General features: G+C 44.3%; 1 protein-coding gene across 6 annotated transcripts in view; it reads left to right on the top strand.

Moving 5' to 3' along the window:
- Positions 1 to 18,265, top strand: part of GDPD5 (glycerophosphodiester phosphodiesterase domain containing 5) — a 163,925-nt gene that overhangs the window by 126,157 nt on the left and 19,503 nt on the right. For all 6 annotated transcript variants that reach the window (XM_040544636.1, XM_040544630.1, XM_040544634.1 and 3 more), the window contains 4 exons: positions 795 to 893; positions 1,960 to 2,053; positions 5,695 to 5,840; positions 15,503 to 15,585. In XM_040544636.1, the coding sequence (XP_040400570.1) occupies positions 795 to 893; positions 1,960 to 2,053; positions 5,695 to 5,840; positions 15,503 to 15,585 (422 nt within the window). The remainder of the gene's footprint in view (positions 1 to 794; positions 894 to 1,959; positions 2,054 to 5,694; positions 5,841 to 15,502; positions 15,586 to 18,265) is intronic.

Here is an 18,265-nt window from a genome sequence, read left to right as displayed (position 1 = left end):
GTATGTGGGACTGGGAGGCAGAGCAGCAGCATCCTTTGGATCCAGCAGGCACGCAGCACAGCAGAGGCTGAGATACCAGACGGAGAGGTGGAGGATGGAGAACTGTTTTTTGACAGACAGCCCAGATTTAGTCCCTCAGATCTTTACAGGAGGAGTTATTTCTGAGGCAGATTGTGATGAACTTTTTACCTTCTAACTGGAGGCAACATTTCCTTTTTGACTGCTGTGCTCAGACTTCTGAGTGTTTCCACGTGGAGATGGCAGGGAGGGCTAGGGGAGGTTGCTGATGGACTGGGGCTCATCCTGCCATCTCAGCTCAGCCACTGCATCATCCAGAGCCTCTTCTCTTGCTGTAATATCTGTTGTCACTGCTCTGTCAACGTGGCTTGGATGCTGACCACACAGCTGTTTCCATTTCAAACCCAAGTGAAGTCACATCCATGCACAAAGTTGTGCTGAACCATCGCGGGGATGATGACCACTTTGTGATGGAGATGCACATCCTTGCCTGTGCACGTTCACCTTTTGCTGAAGAGCAATTTTCATTGTCTGCTGGGAGTGTCCAAGGTTTATTCCTGAACGGAACTGTTGGAGGGGCAAGCTGGGTGAAATCCAGCAACATTCCATAGCACTGGTGCATCACAGGTGCACAGGATCTTGGCAGAGCCCACTCTCTATTTAAATTGCCATTTGTTACATGCAAAAAGTTTTCTTTCTCCATTTCCCGATCTGTAAAACTGCTATAATAACAATACAAAGGCTCCAGTAAGTAAATACTCTCGCATTTGTTGCAGATTGGCCTGATGACGACCTTGATAACTACCGTGGTGACCATGTCATCGATAGCACAGCTTTGGGACGACGAATGGGAGATGGTATTTATTTCACTGCAAGTAAGTTGTGTGCGGGATGCTTCTCTGGGTGGAGACAAAAGTGATCACTCTGTTTCTGTCTCCTGGGCTTTTTCCTTTAAAATCAAACCAGGGCTTGGCTGCAGGGTTAGAGGTGGAAATTCTGAAGCTGGGGGCGACTTGAAGCTGCTGGAGGGCGAGAGCAATTCCACTTGGAAAAATCCATGATCTTGGTGTGGCCAGCAGTGCTCAGGGCATGGTGTCCACTTCTGGAGTGTCTCTGGCTTTTCCCAGCACCATGGGAATGCTTCTCTAAGTTTATTTTTGCCCTGTGTATAAGTGTATATATATCTAAAAAATAATGGAACTTGTGTGCTCGAGTCCTTTTTTAAGAAAGACTCGTGGTATGCTGCAGGGCTGTTTAGAGGAAAATAGTTAAGAACTGAATTTCTTGATAGACTTGCTCTCTCTTCCTTCTTTTCTCTTCCTCAAAAAGTTGTATGAAAAATATTTTGCCCATGAAAGGCTTGAGGTTATACTGGTGATTACTGCTTCTTATTTGGTAGTATGCAAATATGGGGGGAAAAATAGCCTTCACGCAAGTGACTAACATTTCTCAGAAGTGTTTTCCTTTTTTGCCTTGCTTTTTAAAGATATAGGCAGGCAGTTGGAGAGCAGAAGCATGACTCAGAGGGCCTATCTCAAACTTTCTCTCATGGTGATGCTCCATGGTGATGTCCAGTCCAACATATTCAGTTGGACTACAAGAAATGTTAAACTTAGTGGCACCAAAAGCCTTACCTAAAATTGTGTGGTGTCTAAGGGGGCCTATATCAAATATATTTTGAGATATTATGGGGTGAGCTCTTCCCCTGGAAGGGGTTTAGAACTTTCCTGCTTTTTCTTCATAGTGGTTTGAGTGCTAAAGGCAACAGTGGGATTTGGAAGAAGAGATCCAAAACAGATGCAGTAGGCTGAAGCAGGAATATTGCAAAATCCAACTCAAAACAGAATCATCTGATGTCCTATGGAGCCTGCAAGATGAGTGAATTTGGAGCTTTTTGGGATGTTTAATCATTTTCTTCTCTCCTATTCTTGTGTCCTGCAGGCCACAGCCCCTTTCCTGCACATAGGAGCGCTTGCGGCGGTCACAGCCCTGTCGTGGTTGATAGCGGGGCAGTTTGCACGAACGGAGAAAGCCAGTGAGTACCTGCTGGGCACCTCTTCTCTCACCCTGTAGACCACTTCAGTCCTTGTGTGGTGGTCAGGGGCTGGTGGGTGGCTGTCAAGGTGTTGGATCTAGCCAGCAGAAGACAGGGCTGGCCCCTCCAGGCTCCCTTCCAAGGGGGTCAGCAACCTCTAGCTCAGCTGCACTGGGGAGGTGGATGTTCTCACAGAGGAACCAGGCTGAAGCTGGTCTGGGGATGCACCCAGATCCCACAGCTGATGCTGTGCTGTTGGAACCACAGCCCAGCTGGAGGTGAAAGGGCCATTCTCAATGATGCAATGAATAAAAGCACCTAGACTTCCCCTAATCCTCATTACAATACATAATTGCATCCTCTCCAGTTAACGTGCAATGTTCTGCAAGGTTTAGTGGGTGACATTGGTGGTAGGCTGATGGTTGGGCCAGATGATCCTGGAGGGCTTGTTCAACCTTAATGATTCTATGATTCTACCTGCATTTCTAGGTGCTGCTTGAAATCCTCACTAGCTGAGGCTTTCTGACCCCCCTGGTGGTTAGGTGCTTCTGAAATGTGTGAAATGTTGAAGGTCACGCTGAACCCAGCTCTTTTGGTTGTTGAGCCCATCCACTGAAACAAGTTCTCCTGATTTCCCCTTCCCCACCTCATTGCCAGGGGCTCTCTCAAGCCTGGGCTCTTCCTTCGGGTTTTCTTGGGAAATAATTTGCTCCTTCTGTACCCGCAGGGGTGTTTTTCCTAAGGGTGTCTGTGGATGTCCTCAGACACTTGTGCCAGCTGCAGAACAATGATTTTAATTGGTATTTAACCTGTAGGAAAATACAAGCCCTGGAAGGATTTGGCAGCACTTGTGAAAGGCTTCCAAGAAGTGTGTGTTCAGCATGAGGAAGTGATGTCTGGAGATGGTGACTGGGGATTGAAAGATTTGATATCCAGAGAGACCTTTCAAAGAAAGAATTGTTCTGCCTTAATTTATAAATATGCCAAAAAAGCTGTACCTGGTGGTTCTTAAATACTTCCTAGCATGTAATTAGGCTGCCAGCTGGGGGAGGATTTGTGGTTGCACCTAGAGCAGAGAGTGCATGTGCTCCTGAATTCTTCATACCTTTTCTCTTCCAGTTGCATTCCCTGATTTTTTTTAATACATAAGGAAGCTGTTTTGCTTTTCTTCTTCTGCTCCTGATTTCTTTTTTAATTTTTGAAAGAAGACCATGCATCTCACCTGTATCATTGGCTCTTAAAACTCCCTGTTTCTTTCAGGGTCGTTTTACTTGTGAAAAATATATGGATGAGTTCATATACTTCTTGGTGCAGATATGTTTGACATGGTGGTGTTTAAAAAAAAGAAAAGTGAAATCTCTGAGAACATACAGTCCCTTATAATGGGAAAATAGTATTTCACTCAGTCTTTTGGAAATAACTGGTGCAGCTAGAGTCATTGCTGCAGCAGTATGTTCTTGTTCTTCCTTTGAGGCGTCTGATACTCTTCAGCATTTGGCTTTTTTTTTTTCCTGAGTAAATTGCCCCCCCTCCCCCTTTTTTTTCTTTTAGCCTTCTGAATTAAAAAGTTAACATCTAGGTGTTTTTCAGTCCTGCAGAATTGATGCTTCTTGAATGACTCTAGTAGTTTAAAAAATAAAATAATTGTAGGTTGTTCTCAACGCTTGTTTCTGAGGTCAGATAAAGAACAGTGAGCTTAAAGCAGGAGGAGTAGAGCAAGAAGGCATGCATCAAAAATTGTCATTGGGACTTTCATGTTGCACAAAATGGGAGATCTGTCCTGCTTACTTAGCTTGGGTGGTCACCAGGAGACCTTCTTCTAAACAGACTATCTAATTGCCAAGTTACAGAATCACAGAATCATTTAGGTTGGAAGAGACCTCCAAGATCACCTAGTCCAACCTATGACCTGACACGAACAAGTCCTCCACTAAACCATATCACTAAGCTCTACATCTAAACGTCTTTTAAATACCTCCAGGGATGGTGACTCAACCACTTCCCTGGGCAGCCCATGTTAACAGCAAGTACTTTGTCTGTATTTAATTTTTTTTTGTGTATGTGTGTGTGCATTGTCTCAATTGCCCTGAATGCATGGCTCGGTGTAGTTTTCATGGACCATTTTTGTAATGATGCATGTTGGGGCATCGTTTCCTTGAACCTGCAGGCCAATGATCAAAAGATAATTCAAGCCCATGCATTTCTTTGGTCTGAATCTAAGCTGCTTAATCCCTAAACTGCAGGAAGGGACCAGATTCTTTGCACAGCCTGGGTCTTTTCAAAATCAGCCCGATTGCCTTGCTGGTGTGTGGTGTTCCTAGGGTGCACAAGAACTGGGATCACCTCCTATGTCCTTCTGGTGGTTTTAATGCCAGTAACACAAGCCATTCAGTTCCTTGAGTGCTCTGTGGGTGATTGACATCTCTGCCAGAGAGAGGAGGAAAAATTAACTGGCAAAGTTACTAGTGTTAGATCCTGGCTTGTAGGAACATGCTTGAATGAGGCTGTTAGGTGCTGGACTCTAAAAGCAGTTGATTTGTGTGTTGAAACCAGATCAGTTGCGGTCAGGACCATAGCTGGGTTGGGCTGACCTTCCTGTTTAAAAAAAAAAAAACACAAAAACAACCTTTTCCTATCTTGTGTTCATTGCAAATACATGTTTAATTTTTTGGAGGCTCTCCCTCAAGTTCCAAAGCCTTAATGAGTTAAAAAATGTTAAAAGAACAGAGAACCGAAAAGCAACTTTTGCTTTAATACCTGTGTATTCAATTAAATCTAAATATCTGGGGAGTTCAAAGGTGCCTGCTGTTCTTTTTAAGGAATATGCATTTGCTGTGGACAAGGGGTGCTTGTGTTGTGCTGTCAGCACCTTTGAAATATTCCCAGGGACTCTGGGCTGTGAGAATTCTGTAATGCAGCTGCTTGCAGAGACCCTGGGGAGTGCAGCACCATCACAACCCAAGGGATTCATTCAAATGTGCCCATTGTAATTAGTAAAACATCACTGCAAATGAACTCAGTTCTCCTGGCAGAAGTTGTTGAAGTACCTTTACCCTGGCTGAAACAGGTGGTGTTGGTGAATGATCAGTATAAACCCAGGTGATGTGAAGTGCACCATGGTGCCACGATTTGCAGATATTATTTATTTTTTTATTATTTATTAATTTACTATATTTACTATTATTTAGTGAGTGCCCTGTTCCTGCTGTCGGAAAGGGCAAAACTTGGTGCTGGCCTGCCTGTAGAGCTAGAAATCAGCAGGTTTGGGGCTGTATGGCTGGGGCTTTTAAGCAGCTTGTTTAACTTTTTGTTTCCCCAACATAAATTGAAATCATAGAATCACAGAATATCCCGAGTTGGGAAGGGACCCATAAGGATCATCGAGTCCAACTCCTGGCTCCACACAGGTCTACCCAAAAATTGGGTACCAAATGAAACCTCCTGCAGAACTTGACTAGTCCAAAGAGATTTTCTTTTTTAATAAATTATGTTTTTCCCTAAACAAGGACCCTGTTGTTCTAGGAGCAGTGGCTGCAGACTGGTCTCCCCTCTGGAGGAGGAAGGTCTCTTGACTTTGCTCCTGTGGTAGGATGAGTTCATGACCGATGTCCTCACCATCTTCCTCTATCTTTCCACTCCAGCTTCTCAGATGCTGATGTTCACTGCATACCTCGCGGTCGTAGTTGCACTTTACCTTGTCCCCCTCACCATCTCGTCCCCTTGCATAATGGAGAAGAAGGCTCTGGGCCCAAAGCCAGCCATCATAGGTCACCGTGGAGCACCAATGGTGAGTGGCTTCGTGTTAGTCGTGCTGTGGTGCCTGCCTAAAATATGGTACTGGGCCTGGTGGTCTCCAGACTGCTCTCAGGAAAATATATTTGGCACTTGGAGGCAGCCCTCTTGGCTAGAATTGCTGTGGTGGATACAGCAGGACGTGAACCCCAAGTCAAGGCATGGCCTGGCTGTGCTGGATGCCTTACAAGCAAAAGGACAGTCCTTGCCTTGTTCAGGGGGTTCTGTGCCATTGTATTTCTCTGTATGTTGGTTCTTCTCTTTGTTTGGGTGTTGTTTATTTATTATTTTATTTTATTTTTTTCCTCTGCTGGCTTGGCTCTTGAGCTGAAGCAGAAATTTGTGATTTGTAGACCTTAAGGCTTGGGCTTTGTGTCCTTTGCAGGATGTCACCAGTAGCGATTAAATTCAACTCCCAGCAAGATGCCTTGGGTATGTGGTAATCTGCAGAAACAATAAAACAAGGGAGCTGTGCTTGACCCTACATGACTGCACTGTACTCTTGCATTGCAGATCATCGTGAGACAGAGTGAGGTGATGAAACAGTTCTGTCACCTGTCTCTGGGCAGACCTTGAAATCATAGTGCAGTAGTCCTTTCTCCTCCAACATTTCTGGTCGTGTTCGGGCTAAAGATGGGGCTTGTTGGTGTGGGCACAGCTCTGGGCTTAGATGAAGCTCTCCTGTGGTTTTTGGATACACTGGTCTGGGTCTGCACTTTAGGTGCTTCTGCTCATGGGCTTCCGTTTCTCTTTGCTGGTTAATTGATCTCATACAAGATGGCACACTGCAGTGTTGCCACTGGCCTTGCAAATGTTCTTTTTAGGCATCCAACTAACTTTTCTGCTTACAACCAAAAGAAAAAAATCTCTATAGGTTGTCAGAACCTATTTGGCAGGCTGGAGTGTGCTTGAGCTCCTTTCCAAGTCCTAGAGTGCACTGGGAGCTGCCTAGGAGAGATTAACATCTACCATGACCCAGAAGTATTTCATTTCAGTTCTCTCTTTTTAATGATTTCTTTCTTTAAGAAATCCCTTGAATTGCCAACTTGATTTGCTCTTCTAACCGTATTGTTTCTGTGGGTGATGGAATGAAGTTCTGGGCATGACAAATATTTTTTTTTTCCTGTCCTGCTGAGTTTGTACCAACTTTGAAGGCCAGAAGGCTGTGTGAGAACCTGGTCTCTGCATGCTTTCTGCGTGACAGGAAACCACAAAAATTTGTTAGACTTTCTTCCTGTAGGGTTTCTAGGCCTGTGCACCCCCCCTGTAGCCATCTAAAGACACCAAACAGCAGCAGACAAAATCTTTCTGTTCTCCAGATTAAACTAGTTAACAAAAAACTCAGCATGTCTTACCTGGAACAAGCTTCTTAGCAGAGACTCGGTACTTTGGTTTGCTTCATATTCTTCCTTGGAGCCAACAAACAGTCCTGACAGTGTATGTATATATATATGTATGTATATATGTGTGTATATATATATATATATGTATATATATAGTATATATATATATACACACTATCAAGCCTTGCTCCAACCTCCAACAGCAGCCTGCGTGTCTCATCGTGCATTGGCAGTAGGCTTACGTGACTCCTTTATCTTTGCCATATGTGTAGGGAGTGTGCTCTGGCTGTGCCCTCGAACGGCAAAGAAGAAGGATGAGAACCAGATAGAGGAGGTCAAAATGTTCTTCTGTACTTCCATCAATGCCCAGCTTTTCACTTTATCAAATGTCACCTTGACTTTGAAAAGCTTCATCTAGTATATATAGTGCAAGTCTTCATGTCTGCTTGGAAACTCATGATTCTGAAGCCTTGCCAAAAGGCATTTCTGCTAACAGAGTCAGGTTTTCACGAGGCTACTTACTATGTAGGTGTTTGAAGAGATGGCCAAGTGGAGCTGGGGAGAAGGAAATAACTGAGAGAAGAGTCTGAGTTGAGGGACACAGACATCTTCCCTTGGGCAATATCAAGATCAAAACTCTGGATCCTGGGAGTTTGGTTCCTGAGGTGATACTGCATCTAGTGGGACTGGAGATGATAAATACCAATGCAATGCTTCTTTCAAATCTCCTGAAGCAAGACAAATTGACTTGGGAGCTGTGCTCTCCGGTACAGCCTGATAGCTGGCTGCTTCACCAGTCTGGCAGGACTGGGTCTGTAATGCTGCATTTGCATGACCAGTGCTCTTCTGCTAGAAAGAAACACATAGCTGAGTGCTGTTCTGATGAGTAGGGGATCCATGGGATGGCTGAAGATGCTTGCTGTCCTTGAGTAAAGGATTTGTTGGAGTGATGGCATGTGGCATATGTGGCAAAAGGTGGTGAAATGGAGAGTTTCCCAGGAAAGCCCATATACACGTGCTTCCTGAGGGCTACAGTACCTGGCATGTTGGCTCATCAGTGTATGCAGACTGCTTCTCATAGAGGGGCAATGAACATCACTTGTACTCTAGAGCCTGCTGGCCTCCATGCGTGCACACAGCCCGTCTCTCTTTTCCTCTCTTTAGGATTTCTGAGAGTGTAATTCGCAGCATCTGAGTGCAATTCAACTGCTGTCCTTGTTCTGTGGAGGAAAAAAGCGAGGAACAGAAGCCATATGGCTCATATAAATTGTCTCAAAACACCAGTGCAGGAAAATGTCCTTGCATTTTAAGAAGCAAGAGAAAATTGGAAAGCATCCTGGCATCAGCACCTAGATGAAGCGTGGCTTTTTGCAGTACGGGAGAGATACAGGCTCCACAATGGCTGACACCTGGTGCTCCTCCAAAAAAAATGTCTCTTTGGTATCATCCTTTCCCCCCCATGTGCTTTAATTCATCACTAGAAATGCTCTTCTGCATAACTCCTTCTACCTTCTATTACCTAAATGTCACCAGTCACCCCCACTTTTCGCTGTGCTAAATGTCTTTTCCCATCAGGGTGCTAACTAAAAGCCCCTTCTTCTAGCAGGCATTTAATCAATTAGTTTCTTTTCAGGGGCTCTTCTGAAGTTAACTATTCAGCCTCCAGGTCTGTTTCTGTCCACCTGGAGTCCCATCAGGACAGCAAAAGGACTGTGGCAGCGGTGTGCTGGGCATTGAGGGCACCAGACCTCACTTTGTCCCTATTAGTTTGAAGGGGTCTTGTCCTGATGGGAGGAAGAATTATCTGACACCCAGGTCTGAAACATGAGATGGGGGCTCTGCAACTCGTTCATGTTAATAGGTTAAGCACGTCAGATGGTTTTATGAGCAGGTGTCTGGTGTCTTTGGTCTTGGTTTATTCTTCTTCATCAATCTATTGCGTTCTGTCTTCAATGCCAATGGCTTTGTCTTCTCTTTCTGATGTTTAGTGTGCTGCCTGTGCTGAGGATGAGCCGAAACAAGGGTGGGAGGTAGAAACTGGGACCAACTCTAATAGGCAAATGAGGAACTTCATCCAGTAGGTCACCAGCTTCTACTGCTGTTTGTGCCTTTGAAGTCTTCTCCCAGATGGTTCTCCTCAGAAGGTGCTGGGAGTTGAGGCAATTTGTCTTTGGGTTTGGGATCTGAAGAAGGTGCTCTTCATGATGTTGAATCATATTTGATTTCAGGCTTAGTCCTTAATTCCTAATCCTAATTTAGTCCTTAATTCCTGGTCTCCTAATTCCTTAGGAGAAAAATTAGGCTCATCATGATGATCTTTGGTCTCAAATTGTAGGTAAGTCACCCAAAAGATTAATAACATTAAGAACTTATTTCAGCTGTATCTGTCTTCCTTAGAAACCGCATGAAGCCTAGAAATTCACCTCCTATTACTGTGGCCAAAAAAGTTCTTTTTTTTTTTTTTAAAAAAAAAAAAAAAAAGAAAGAAAGAAAACAAATCAGGGCTAAACCTGTGGAAATTGTCCAAGCATGTCGGAGGCAAGAACGGCTCCTGATTTCAGAGCTGGAGGCTACAAATAGCATGGAAATAAATGCTTTTGGCAAGCCACCCAGACAGCTGGTTTTTGGCATGTCTCAACAGCGCTGTCTCAACATCTGTCTGCATGCTGCGAAGCACGTGGGGCTTGCATGCCGTCGACCTCCTTCCTTCTTGGCAGGCAGCAGTTGTCTCGGCGCCGTGCACAGGCACTGTGCAGGGAAGAGCATTTTTGGGCAGTGCTGACTCACGGGCTTTGCACAAGTTCGGAATGGAAAAATACCCGTTGTTGGGACATAGTGCTTTGGGGAGCCAGTGTTTAATTGTGCTTATGATTTGCCTTTTGGGGTGTTGCAGGGGGATGTTTTGCCTTGGCAGGAAGCACACTGTAGTGGTCCCAGGAAAATTCCAGCAAATGCGTCCTTGCACACGTGGAGGTGTTGTTTTTTATCACACCTGAAGGTGAAGCCTCCAACATACTGGCATTTCTGAGATGCTGTTTTTGTCATCTTGTAGTATCAACTATTGATAGTGAAGATTTGCCCCCATCCCTGGAGGTGTTCAAGGCCAGGCTGGATGGTGCCTTGGCCACCCTGATCTAGTGGGTGGCATCCCTGTCCATGGCAGGGGGTTGGAGTTGGATGATCTTTAAGGTCCCTTCCAACCCAAGCCATTCTATGACTTTTGGTTGGAACTGTGGCTTATTGAGAGTCTTGTTGAGCTAAAGAAGATCTGGTGATTTTTTTTATTGCTTTTTTTTTGTTGTTTTAGGTGTGTTGGAGGGCCTTTATTTCATTTTAAACTAGGATACCAAAACTTCGCAGCCACCTAATTGGGATGGCTTTGGTTTTTAAGGGCTCAGACTGAAATGGTTCGGTTTGTTCTGCTTGTGCTGCTGAAATCAATACATCTTTGCTGTATGCTTTATGCACCCCCAGCTGTTAGATATGGCCAAGTAACCTGTCCACTGCTCCAACTAATAGCAACAATCACAATTCGTGTCTTCTGTCAGGCCTGGAGAAAGGCTTGTGTTCATTGAAACCATTCTATATATGATTAGGCAGTCTTTCATTAAATCAAGCTTCAGCGCTAGCATGTGATGCAAGATTAGACCTCATGATTGCTGTATGCCTAGTTATTAAATCTCTAATGGCTTTTTGCTTAAAATCCTATCCTGTTGTGCAAGGCAATATTTTATTTTTTCTTTATTTTACTTCACTACTTTTCGGTCTAGTTGTGATGTTTCCAGAAATGCTGGATATGGATGTTCTCTAGAATACGTTGAATTCCTGGGGATTAAAGATGCATATTTTTTTAAACGGTATTGTTATTGCCTCCTAGTGAGCTGGCATAGTGGGACCTAATCCTGAAAGCCGACGTACTGACAGATCTCAGGCTTAGCCCCACAAAGGGAACTTCCAAAGAGCATCTTTTTATGGCAAAGAAAACTCCAATTCTCAGCTATTGTTGTAATCATGCTTTACGTTTTTAGTCCAGTTATTGGCTTATGAGGAGATGAAAGGGAAGGAAGAAATCAAAATGAATTTTAAAATGATGAAATGGATGAAAAATATCCTTAGAGCTTGCTATAGCTGCAGATATGGTTTGGAACAAATTTACTTCTTGAAATTTACTTCTCGGGTGCAAGCTTCTTTGTTAGCCTCTCTAACATGCAAATGATGCAATGATTTATTTACTTATGTTTTAAGTCCTGGCAAGCTGGCTGTTAGAGGGAAAATAGAGTGTAGTGCTAACTAGCATACTTTCCCAATATTTGTTAAGGAAGGTCCAAAGCTCCTGACTTCATTGCTCCATTTGAAAGCACTTTCAATTGACTTCCGAGAACAAAAATAGTCAAAAATAGGTTCATTCATGGGCAATTTTCTAGAAATTACCTGCTGTGTCTCCCTAGCAGGAAAATATGAATAGTAGGCTGATTTTTTTTGCAAGGGATGAGCCCATCAAACCAAGTGCAAAGAAGCTTTTAGAAGCTGTGGCTTTCAGGGGATGTTGGCATGGTTTGTAGGATGGATTTTGGGGTGAAATCCTTGCCACGTGCCCAAGGGCTTCCTTCACTTCAACGCTGGCTTCTTAAGAAATGGTTTGTGTCCAGTTGCAGTGGGTCACTGCAAACCTGGATTTGGGTTGTTTTAGATGTAATTTGTTTGACTGTATTGTACAAGGAGGAGAGCCAAAAAACAAACTGGAGGGAGAGAGGGTAATGCAAACAGAAAGATTATGTATTTATTTATTGCAGTTTTGCTGTAAAACACTAAATCAGCACTAAGCAAAAAACATCTTGCACCAGCAATTGTCCCGTTTAGACATCTCTGTACTAAACAGTCTGATGTTTTTTTTACTTCCATCTTTCTTGGAAAGAGACAGATGCAGGCAAGGATGATGGAAATATTTGTTACTGATTCTCCCTGTTCACAACAAACTCACACTGTAGGGAGTGTGAACTTGATTAAGAGCACTGTGGTGTTACAGAGGCTACCCAGCACCTGCTATCGTGGGGCATGGCATTGCGGAGGGCACTTCTGCTGACATCCGTGCTGCTTGCTGATTCAGAGCAGCCAGGGATGTTCACCCATCTGTGACGCTCTTCAGGATGACGCTCTTCACGTCTAGTGGTGTCGTGATGAAGGTGACGTTACAGCTCTGAAGTGTGCGTTTTCATGGTCAGATCTGAAGTGCCAGCCTGTTTGTGGAATAATTTCAAGCACTGTTTCCTCTGCACAGCTGCAAAACTCAACGTGAATCAGCATGAAGTTTTGTGAGTTCATCTAGCTTGCGTTTGGGGATCAAATTCCTGGGAAAGGAATGGATGAGCCTCATATCTGACCAGCTGCATGCAGCCCTGATGGTGTTCAGCTAAGTTTTGTCCTTCTTAACAAGCAAAGTTTGGTCTGCAAGCTCCGTAGGGGCAGGAGGGGAATATTCCGCTCCTGTGGCTGGGATCTTCTCTCCATGGGGTCAGGCTCTGTGGCATCTTTTTGAGGATGGGACAGTCATGGTGCACCAAATCTTGAAACTCAGTGTCAGTTTTTAGATCACTGCAATGTTTTATAGCACTGCATTTAAGATGCATGAATGTCACTGCTGTCTTTATGTGGCCAAAATTATCCGGTCTGATATACTGAAATCCTATCCCCAAAATACTGTTTTTTTTTTTTGTTTGTTTGTTTCTATGTGGCTTTCATTCATCACTTCTGTATGCAGTCTTGGCTCTGTCCAAGCTCACTTTTCCCCAGTCTGATGAGGAGGGTGATGAAGGCTCGTGTGTATAAACTTGCTTCCTCAGATCTGTTTTGCTCGGTTTCCTTCCAATAGTGCCTCCAGCAGTGCAGGCTGTGACTTCCCCACCATTTAGGTTAAAGCTTGCTCTGCATCTCCAACCAGCTGCAACCCAGGAGGGCTGGTGCCCAACCGATCCTGGCCCTGAAAAACACACAAAATACACTTCAGAGGCAACAACAGCCAGTGTCCTTTCTGGATTAGGACTCTGCTGTGCCAGAATTTGATGCCTAGGTAAGACATAAGACCTTGGCCACCTTCTGTAGAGGGAGAATATGTTCTGGCCAGGCTTGTATGCCCTCTTTAGCCCTGCTTCGTGCAATGTGAGCTCTTAATTGCGTAGGTGGGTAACAGCAGTGTCATTCCTCTTTGTCCTACTCTTGTTGAAGGCTTTAACATCAGTTGCTTAGTGGAGGTAGTTCAACCTGTCCTCTCCAGTCTCCCTTAGCCCAAGAGATGATTTACAACTCAATACACTTTGCTTTTCTGTTCCTGGTACATTCACATCCCTGATGAGGCTGCTCAGAGGGTTGCTGCTTGATGCGGTATCACCTCCTGAGCTGGGACTTGGGTTGCATCCACCCACCAGCCTTTCCTGACTTGGGCTGGTGGTCTTCCATCGCCCTTTGGCTTCTCATCCTCAGCTGGCTCTGGTTTGAACGCTGCCTGCTTTGTTTCCTTGTGGCTGCTGCAGTCTGAGAGCAAACATCGAGCATTGCTCTGCACCCAGCCGATCACCTTGCAGTGCGTGCTCATCCTGAAGAAACCCGAGCAACTTCGGGACGAAACCCGAGACGCTGAAAGCAACCCAAGGAGATGGAGCAGGTCTGCCTGGCTGGGATCTTTATGGGGCTGCTGCTCCCTGCTGACAGCTCTGGGCATCGTGCAAAAATGCTGCAAAAATCTCTCCTAGCCTGACCTGGTGTGACCCAGCACTGGGCTGTGCGAGAGGGTGTGATGGGGGTGATGCCTCTCGCCTTCTCCTAGACAACTCAGGCATTGATCAGGAGCCTTTTCGGGGAAGATAACACGCCTCCGTGTTGCTTTTTGTTGAACAAACAGAAAAATGAACCGATATTGATGTGTGGTTTGAGCCAGGGGAATTCAGTAGAGAGATGCTGTATCTATATAAAGGTTGTGCTGCTGCTGTTTCAGGACAGAGTGTGTGGCTGGGTTATTTTACCCCAAAGCTTTGCTGACCTGGGTGTTTAAGTTGCTCAGTTAACAAGAAAATGAATGGTCCTTACATATGTTTATATATAAGATCTATATATGTTATATATAAGTTTAAATATAAGTTTATTGTGCATGTTATTTGCATGGTGCGTTTAGGTCTTTGTTTATAAAATTATTCCTCTTTCCCAATCCCTCAGGAACTGTTGAAAAACACAAATTGTGAATGCTCATCGTCTCGATGGAAATTTACTGGTCCTGATGGTGGCAGGGATGAGTGGGGAAAAATAGGATGTTACAGGTGCTCTAAACCTGAAAGCAAAATTGGAAAATTGGAAAATAAGAAAATGATTTTTCAAAATAGAGCTATTTTGATGTGCGTGATGTGCACGTTTCAGTGCAGCCTGTCAGGTTTTTCTTTGTAGTAGTCTATTTTTTTCTGGTCTGCCTCTTGTTGGTTTATGGACATTTTTGGGCTAGCTATGCCCAAAAATGTTTTTGTAGAAAAACACAGTATGAAGATAAATACTTTATTGTTTTTAACAGATCCTAATTCTGCTGTCATCTGCTTCATTCGAAAGGAAGGAATTTGAATGAAAAGTTGTGTCCTTATCTGTGATAGCTAAGAAGGACACATTTTCCAGGCTTAAGATTATTTTTTTTTTTTATTGTTGATAAAAAGTTACTGGAACATTTGTTAGGAGAGATCAACTGATATTTAGTCTTAGCAATAGATTACTTTATTGACTGGGTAGAAGTGGAAATAAAATGTGTGCTACAGAACCTGTGGTCTAGTTGTTCTCCATGGTATAGATGATACCATGGTTTGTGGACTTATTTCTTTCTCTGAAGGCATTGTAATCACTGTTTGCATAGAAAAATAGGAGAACGAAGAATTATTAAGCTATTTTAGGTAGCTCTATTTGTGTATAGAGAATTAGCATCAGGTTAATAATCACTTTGTGGGTCCTCAACAAGCCATTTTGGGGACCACACTGGTCAGCAAATGTCTCATATCCTAATTTTGCGACAGACCTTGGGCTCACTGGGTTATTGGCATTGCAGGCAATGATAACTCTTCACTGAACTCCATCCTGTGTGTGAAGAACCATCAGTGGGATCATCTTCAGGCTTCAGTTCTGTCTGGGGGACGCTGGTACTCCAGCATAACTGGCCAGCATGTAGTCTGTGAAACAAAGTTGTTTTGGCTCCCTAGTTTTTCTATGCCTTCTTCCCAGCACCCTTGCTGATGGTGCTTTGTAAACATGCCTACTTACTGCTAATCTCTCGTTGCTCTTTCTGTCCCAGTTGGCACCAGAAAACACCCTGATGTCCTTCCAGAAGGCAGTGGAGCAGAAGACATATGGAGTCCAAGCTGATGTTGTACTGAGGTAAGCCCCAGTGTTGCTTGCTCTGAGCATAGACGCTTTGTGGACAGCCCAAACTGTGCTATTGGGTCTCTTTTATCTGCTGCCTGTCTGGATGTTACTGCTCTCTCCCATTGAATGGTGAATGTATCTGATAACTCCCAGCTGTCTCCACTTACACTGCATGGACACCACAAATTGTTCCACTGGGGTGATGGTTAAAGGTGAAGATACCCAGGTGGGGGAACCTGGATTCCTTTGTCCGGGCACTGATCTTAATTTGCCTGAAGGCTGTTGTTTATCCTAGAATTTGCCTTATTGCAGTGAAACACGGCTCCTGGTTTCTAGCCCATCTTGAAGGCAGATGGCCTTGGGAAGAGGCACAACTGCTTAAATGTGACTTCTACTGGGGCAGGTGCAGAGAGTGAAGCGATCCCAAACTCACTTCCTCGTGCTGCCGGTCTTCAGGAGGGTTTTACCGGCCTTGCAAAACTGTCACAGGAATTTAGCAGCCCAGGAGTAAAATCCTTCTCCTCCTGCCCTCCTTCACATGACACCAGTGCTGGGGGAAGGAGAAACCTGGTCATACTGTGCCTGTCAAAGTCTTTCCCTGCAGGCAGATGTTGAGCTGAATTGACAAGGCTAATTTAGACATCATTTAAAGAGAATTATTTCAAGAACTGTGCTTTGTGCCAGGAGTGTGATCATTGTCTAGTATTATTACTCCTTTTCCTGAACTGTTTTTTGTATATTTTACATAAATGTGCAAGAGGGTAAAAGTGGCATGAAGGGAACTGTGATGCCTTATCTTGGTGATCCCTCAGTTTGTCTTAGTTCCAGTTATAAATACAAGGAAAACACCAAGCTGATTTTTTTTTGACTTCTTTGGAGGTTGGTGTTGATGGAAAGGTCTTTTTGTCTGGTGGAAGATGGGCTTCTGGACCCTAATCGTCATGGTGCTTTCTTACTTTCCATAATTGCTTGAGAGCAAACGATGTGAAAACTAAAGGAATTTCTTTCCCCTGGGGAGTGGAATGTCATTGTGGAGGGATAAACTGGGATGTTTACAATAAAGTTGTTCCTTCAAAAATTCCTTTGTTAACAGTTGTGAAGGAAGAACAGCTTGGCTATCCAGAATCACAAATGAGCACTTATTTCATCTGGTGGCTGAATAGGTTGCTTCCCTTAGCTCTGGCCGAGAAGAAGGTTGGACTCTGGAAGGAGGAGAGCTTGAAAAGCTCCAAGAGCTTCCCATGTTGCCACCCATCAGACATCCCAGAGGAGCATCCCAGGTGTCTCACAGCTTAAATGATGCCCTTAAAGGCTCAATTATATGAGGCCCATTAGGAGACCCAAGCTGCTTTATACAAAGAGGACTTCAGTGACCTTCAGACCAAAAGCAGAGCTGTCAATATAGCTGGCAGGATTTTGGGAAGGGTTTACAGCACTGCCCCCACTGCTGTCCTTATCACTTTGAAAGATGCTTCTTGTGCCTGTGGCTTGATGGGCCTCCCATCTTCCATCTCCTCCTCTCTCGCTTACAAAGCTCTGGTTTCTCTCAATTATTTTTTCAAACCAGTGCCTGTTAATACTTCGTGGTGAGCCCTGCATGGCACTGAGTAACTCCGTAAGTGGAAGGATTAGAGAGAGGAGGGAGTGAATGTTAAGTGCCCCATCAGATTTCCATGCTGTGGTTAAGGCTTAGCCCTGTCTGATGATGCTCTGCTGCAAGACGTTGAGACTTGAGCTCCCGTCTCCCTTAAACGCTCCATGCCCTTAATTCTGCAGTTGCTTAGCATCTTTTTTTTTAGCTGTAAATACCAAAAACTGTTCTGATTGCAGCAGCATGGTGTGCTGCTGAGCGTGGTGGTGCTGTGTCAGCACGTTGCTTTGAGTGGAGAGGGGGAGGGAAGCAGTTGGCATAATGCACACTAGAAATAGCAAATGAGATGCAAGTGACCTTTGTGACAAGGGACTTCTGCAGGCAATGGGAAAGCTGAGGCAGCATTTGCTCCATCATCCAAAATCTTTTTTTGTTCTCCCTGCAGCTCTGGGGGAGTGCTTGTCCCTTAGTTCATATGGGTTTTGTTTAACTCCATCTCCTTTCCAGACTTTATTTTCCTAATACGAAGATGGGATTCTTGCTTTGGAAAACGTTGTAAAACCCTGCATGGCCAGTCGGATATCTTGATTTCTGAGTGCAGACAGCTGTCCCCCAGCCCTTGATACAAACCTTTATTGCTCTGGGTGGTGTCACCACTGATCCAGCCACAGAAAACTGGGCTGAAAAAGAGACTGAAGAGCATTTTAGGTTTCCCGGAGCTGCTCTTATCTAGGTGGCTTAAAATAGCATTTGGCTAGTTAGAGTCTTCTCAGACGTGGGCTTTCTTCAAGATGCTTGAACTTAGCTACTCATGTGAGCATGGCTGTTTCCTGAAACCAATTTCAAATTGGAAAAGGTTATTTCAGAGCAATTTTGGTAGCTTGGGGCCCTTGAATCTTGCTGAAAGCCCATGGACATTAAGTTCCTATGTGGTCTGAGAGCCTTACTCATCATCTACTATTAACAATTTGAGAATAGCTTGTGCATGTGTGGATACAGGGTATGGGAAACCTCTGACAGTTTTTGGAGCTACAAAAATTGCAGGCATTTTTGGTTGCTGTGAGCATTCAGGGTGGCTGCTCTTGTTCAAGCTACATGAGT

The sequence above is a fragment of the Cygnus olor genome, chromosome 1 (assembly GCF_009769625.2).
Source record: "Cygnus olor isolate bCygOlo1 chromosome 1, bCygOlo1.pri.v2, whole genome shotgun sequence".
Classification (NCBI taxonomy): Eukaryota; Metazoa; Chordata; class Aves; order Anseriformes; family Anatidae; genus Cygnus; species Cygnus olor.
This window is presented reverse-complemented; position numbering and strand designations above follow the sequence as displayed.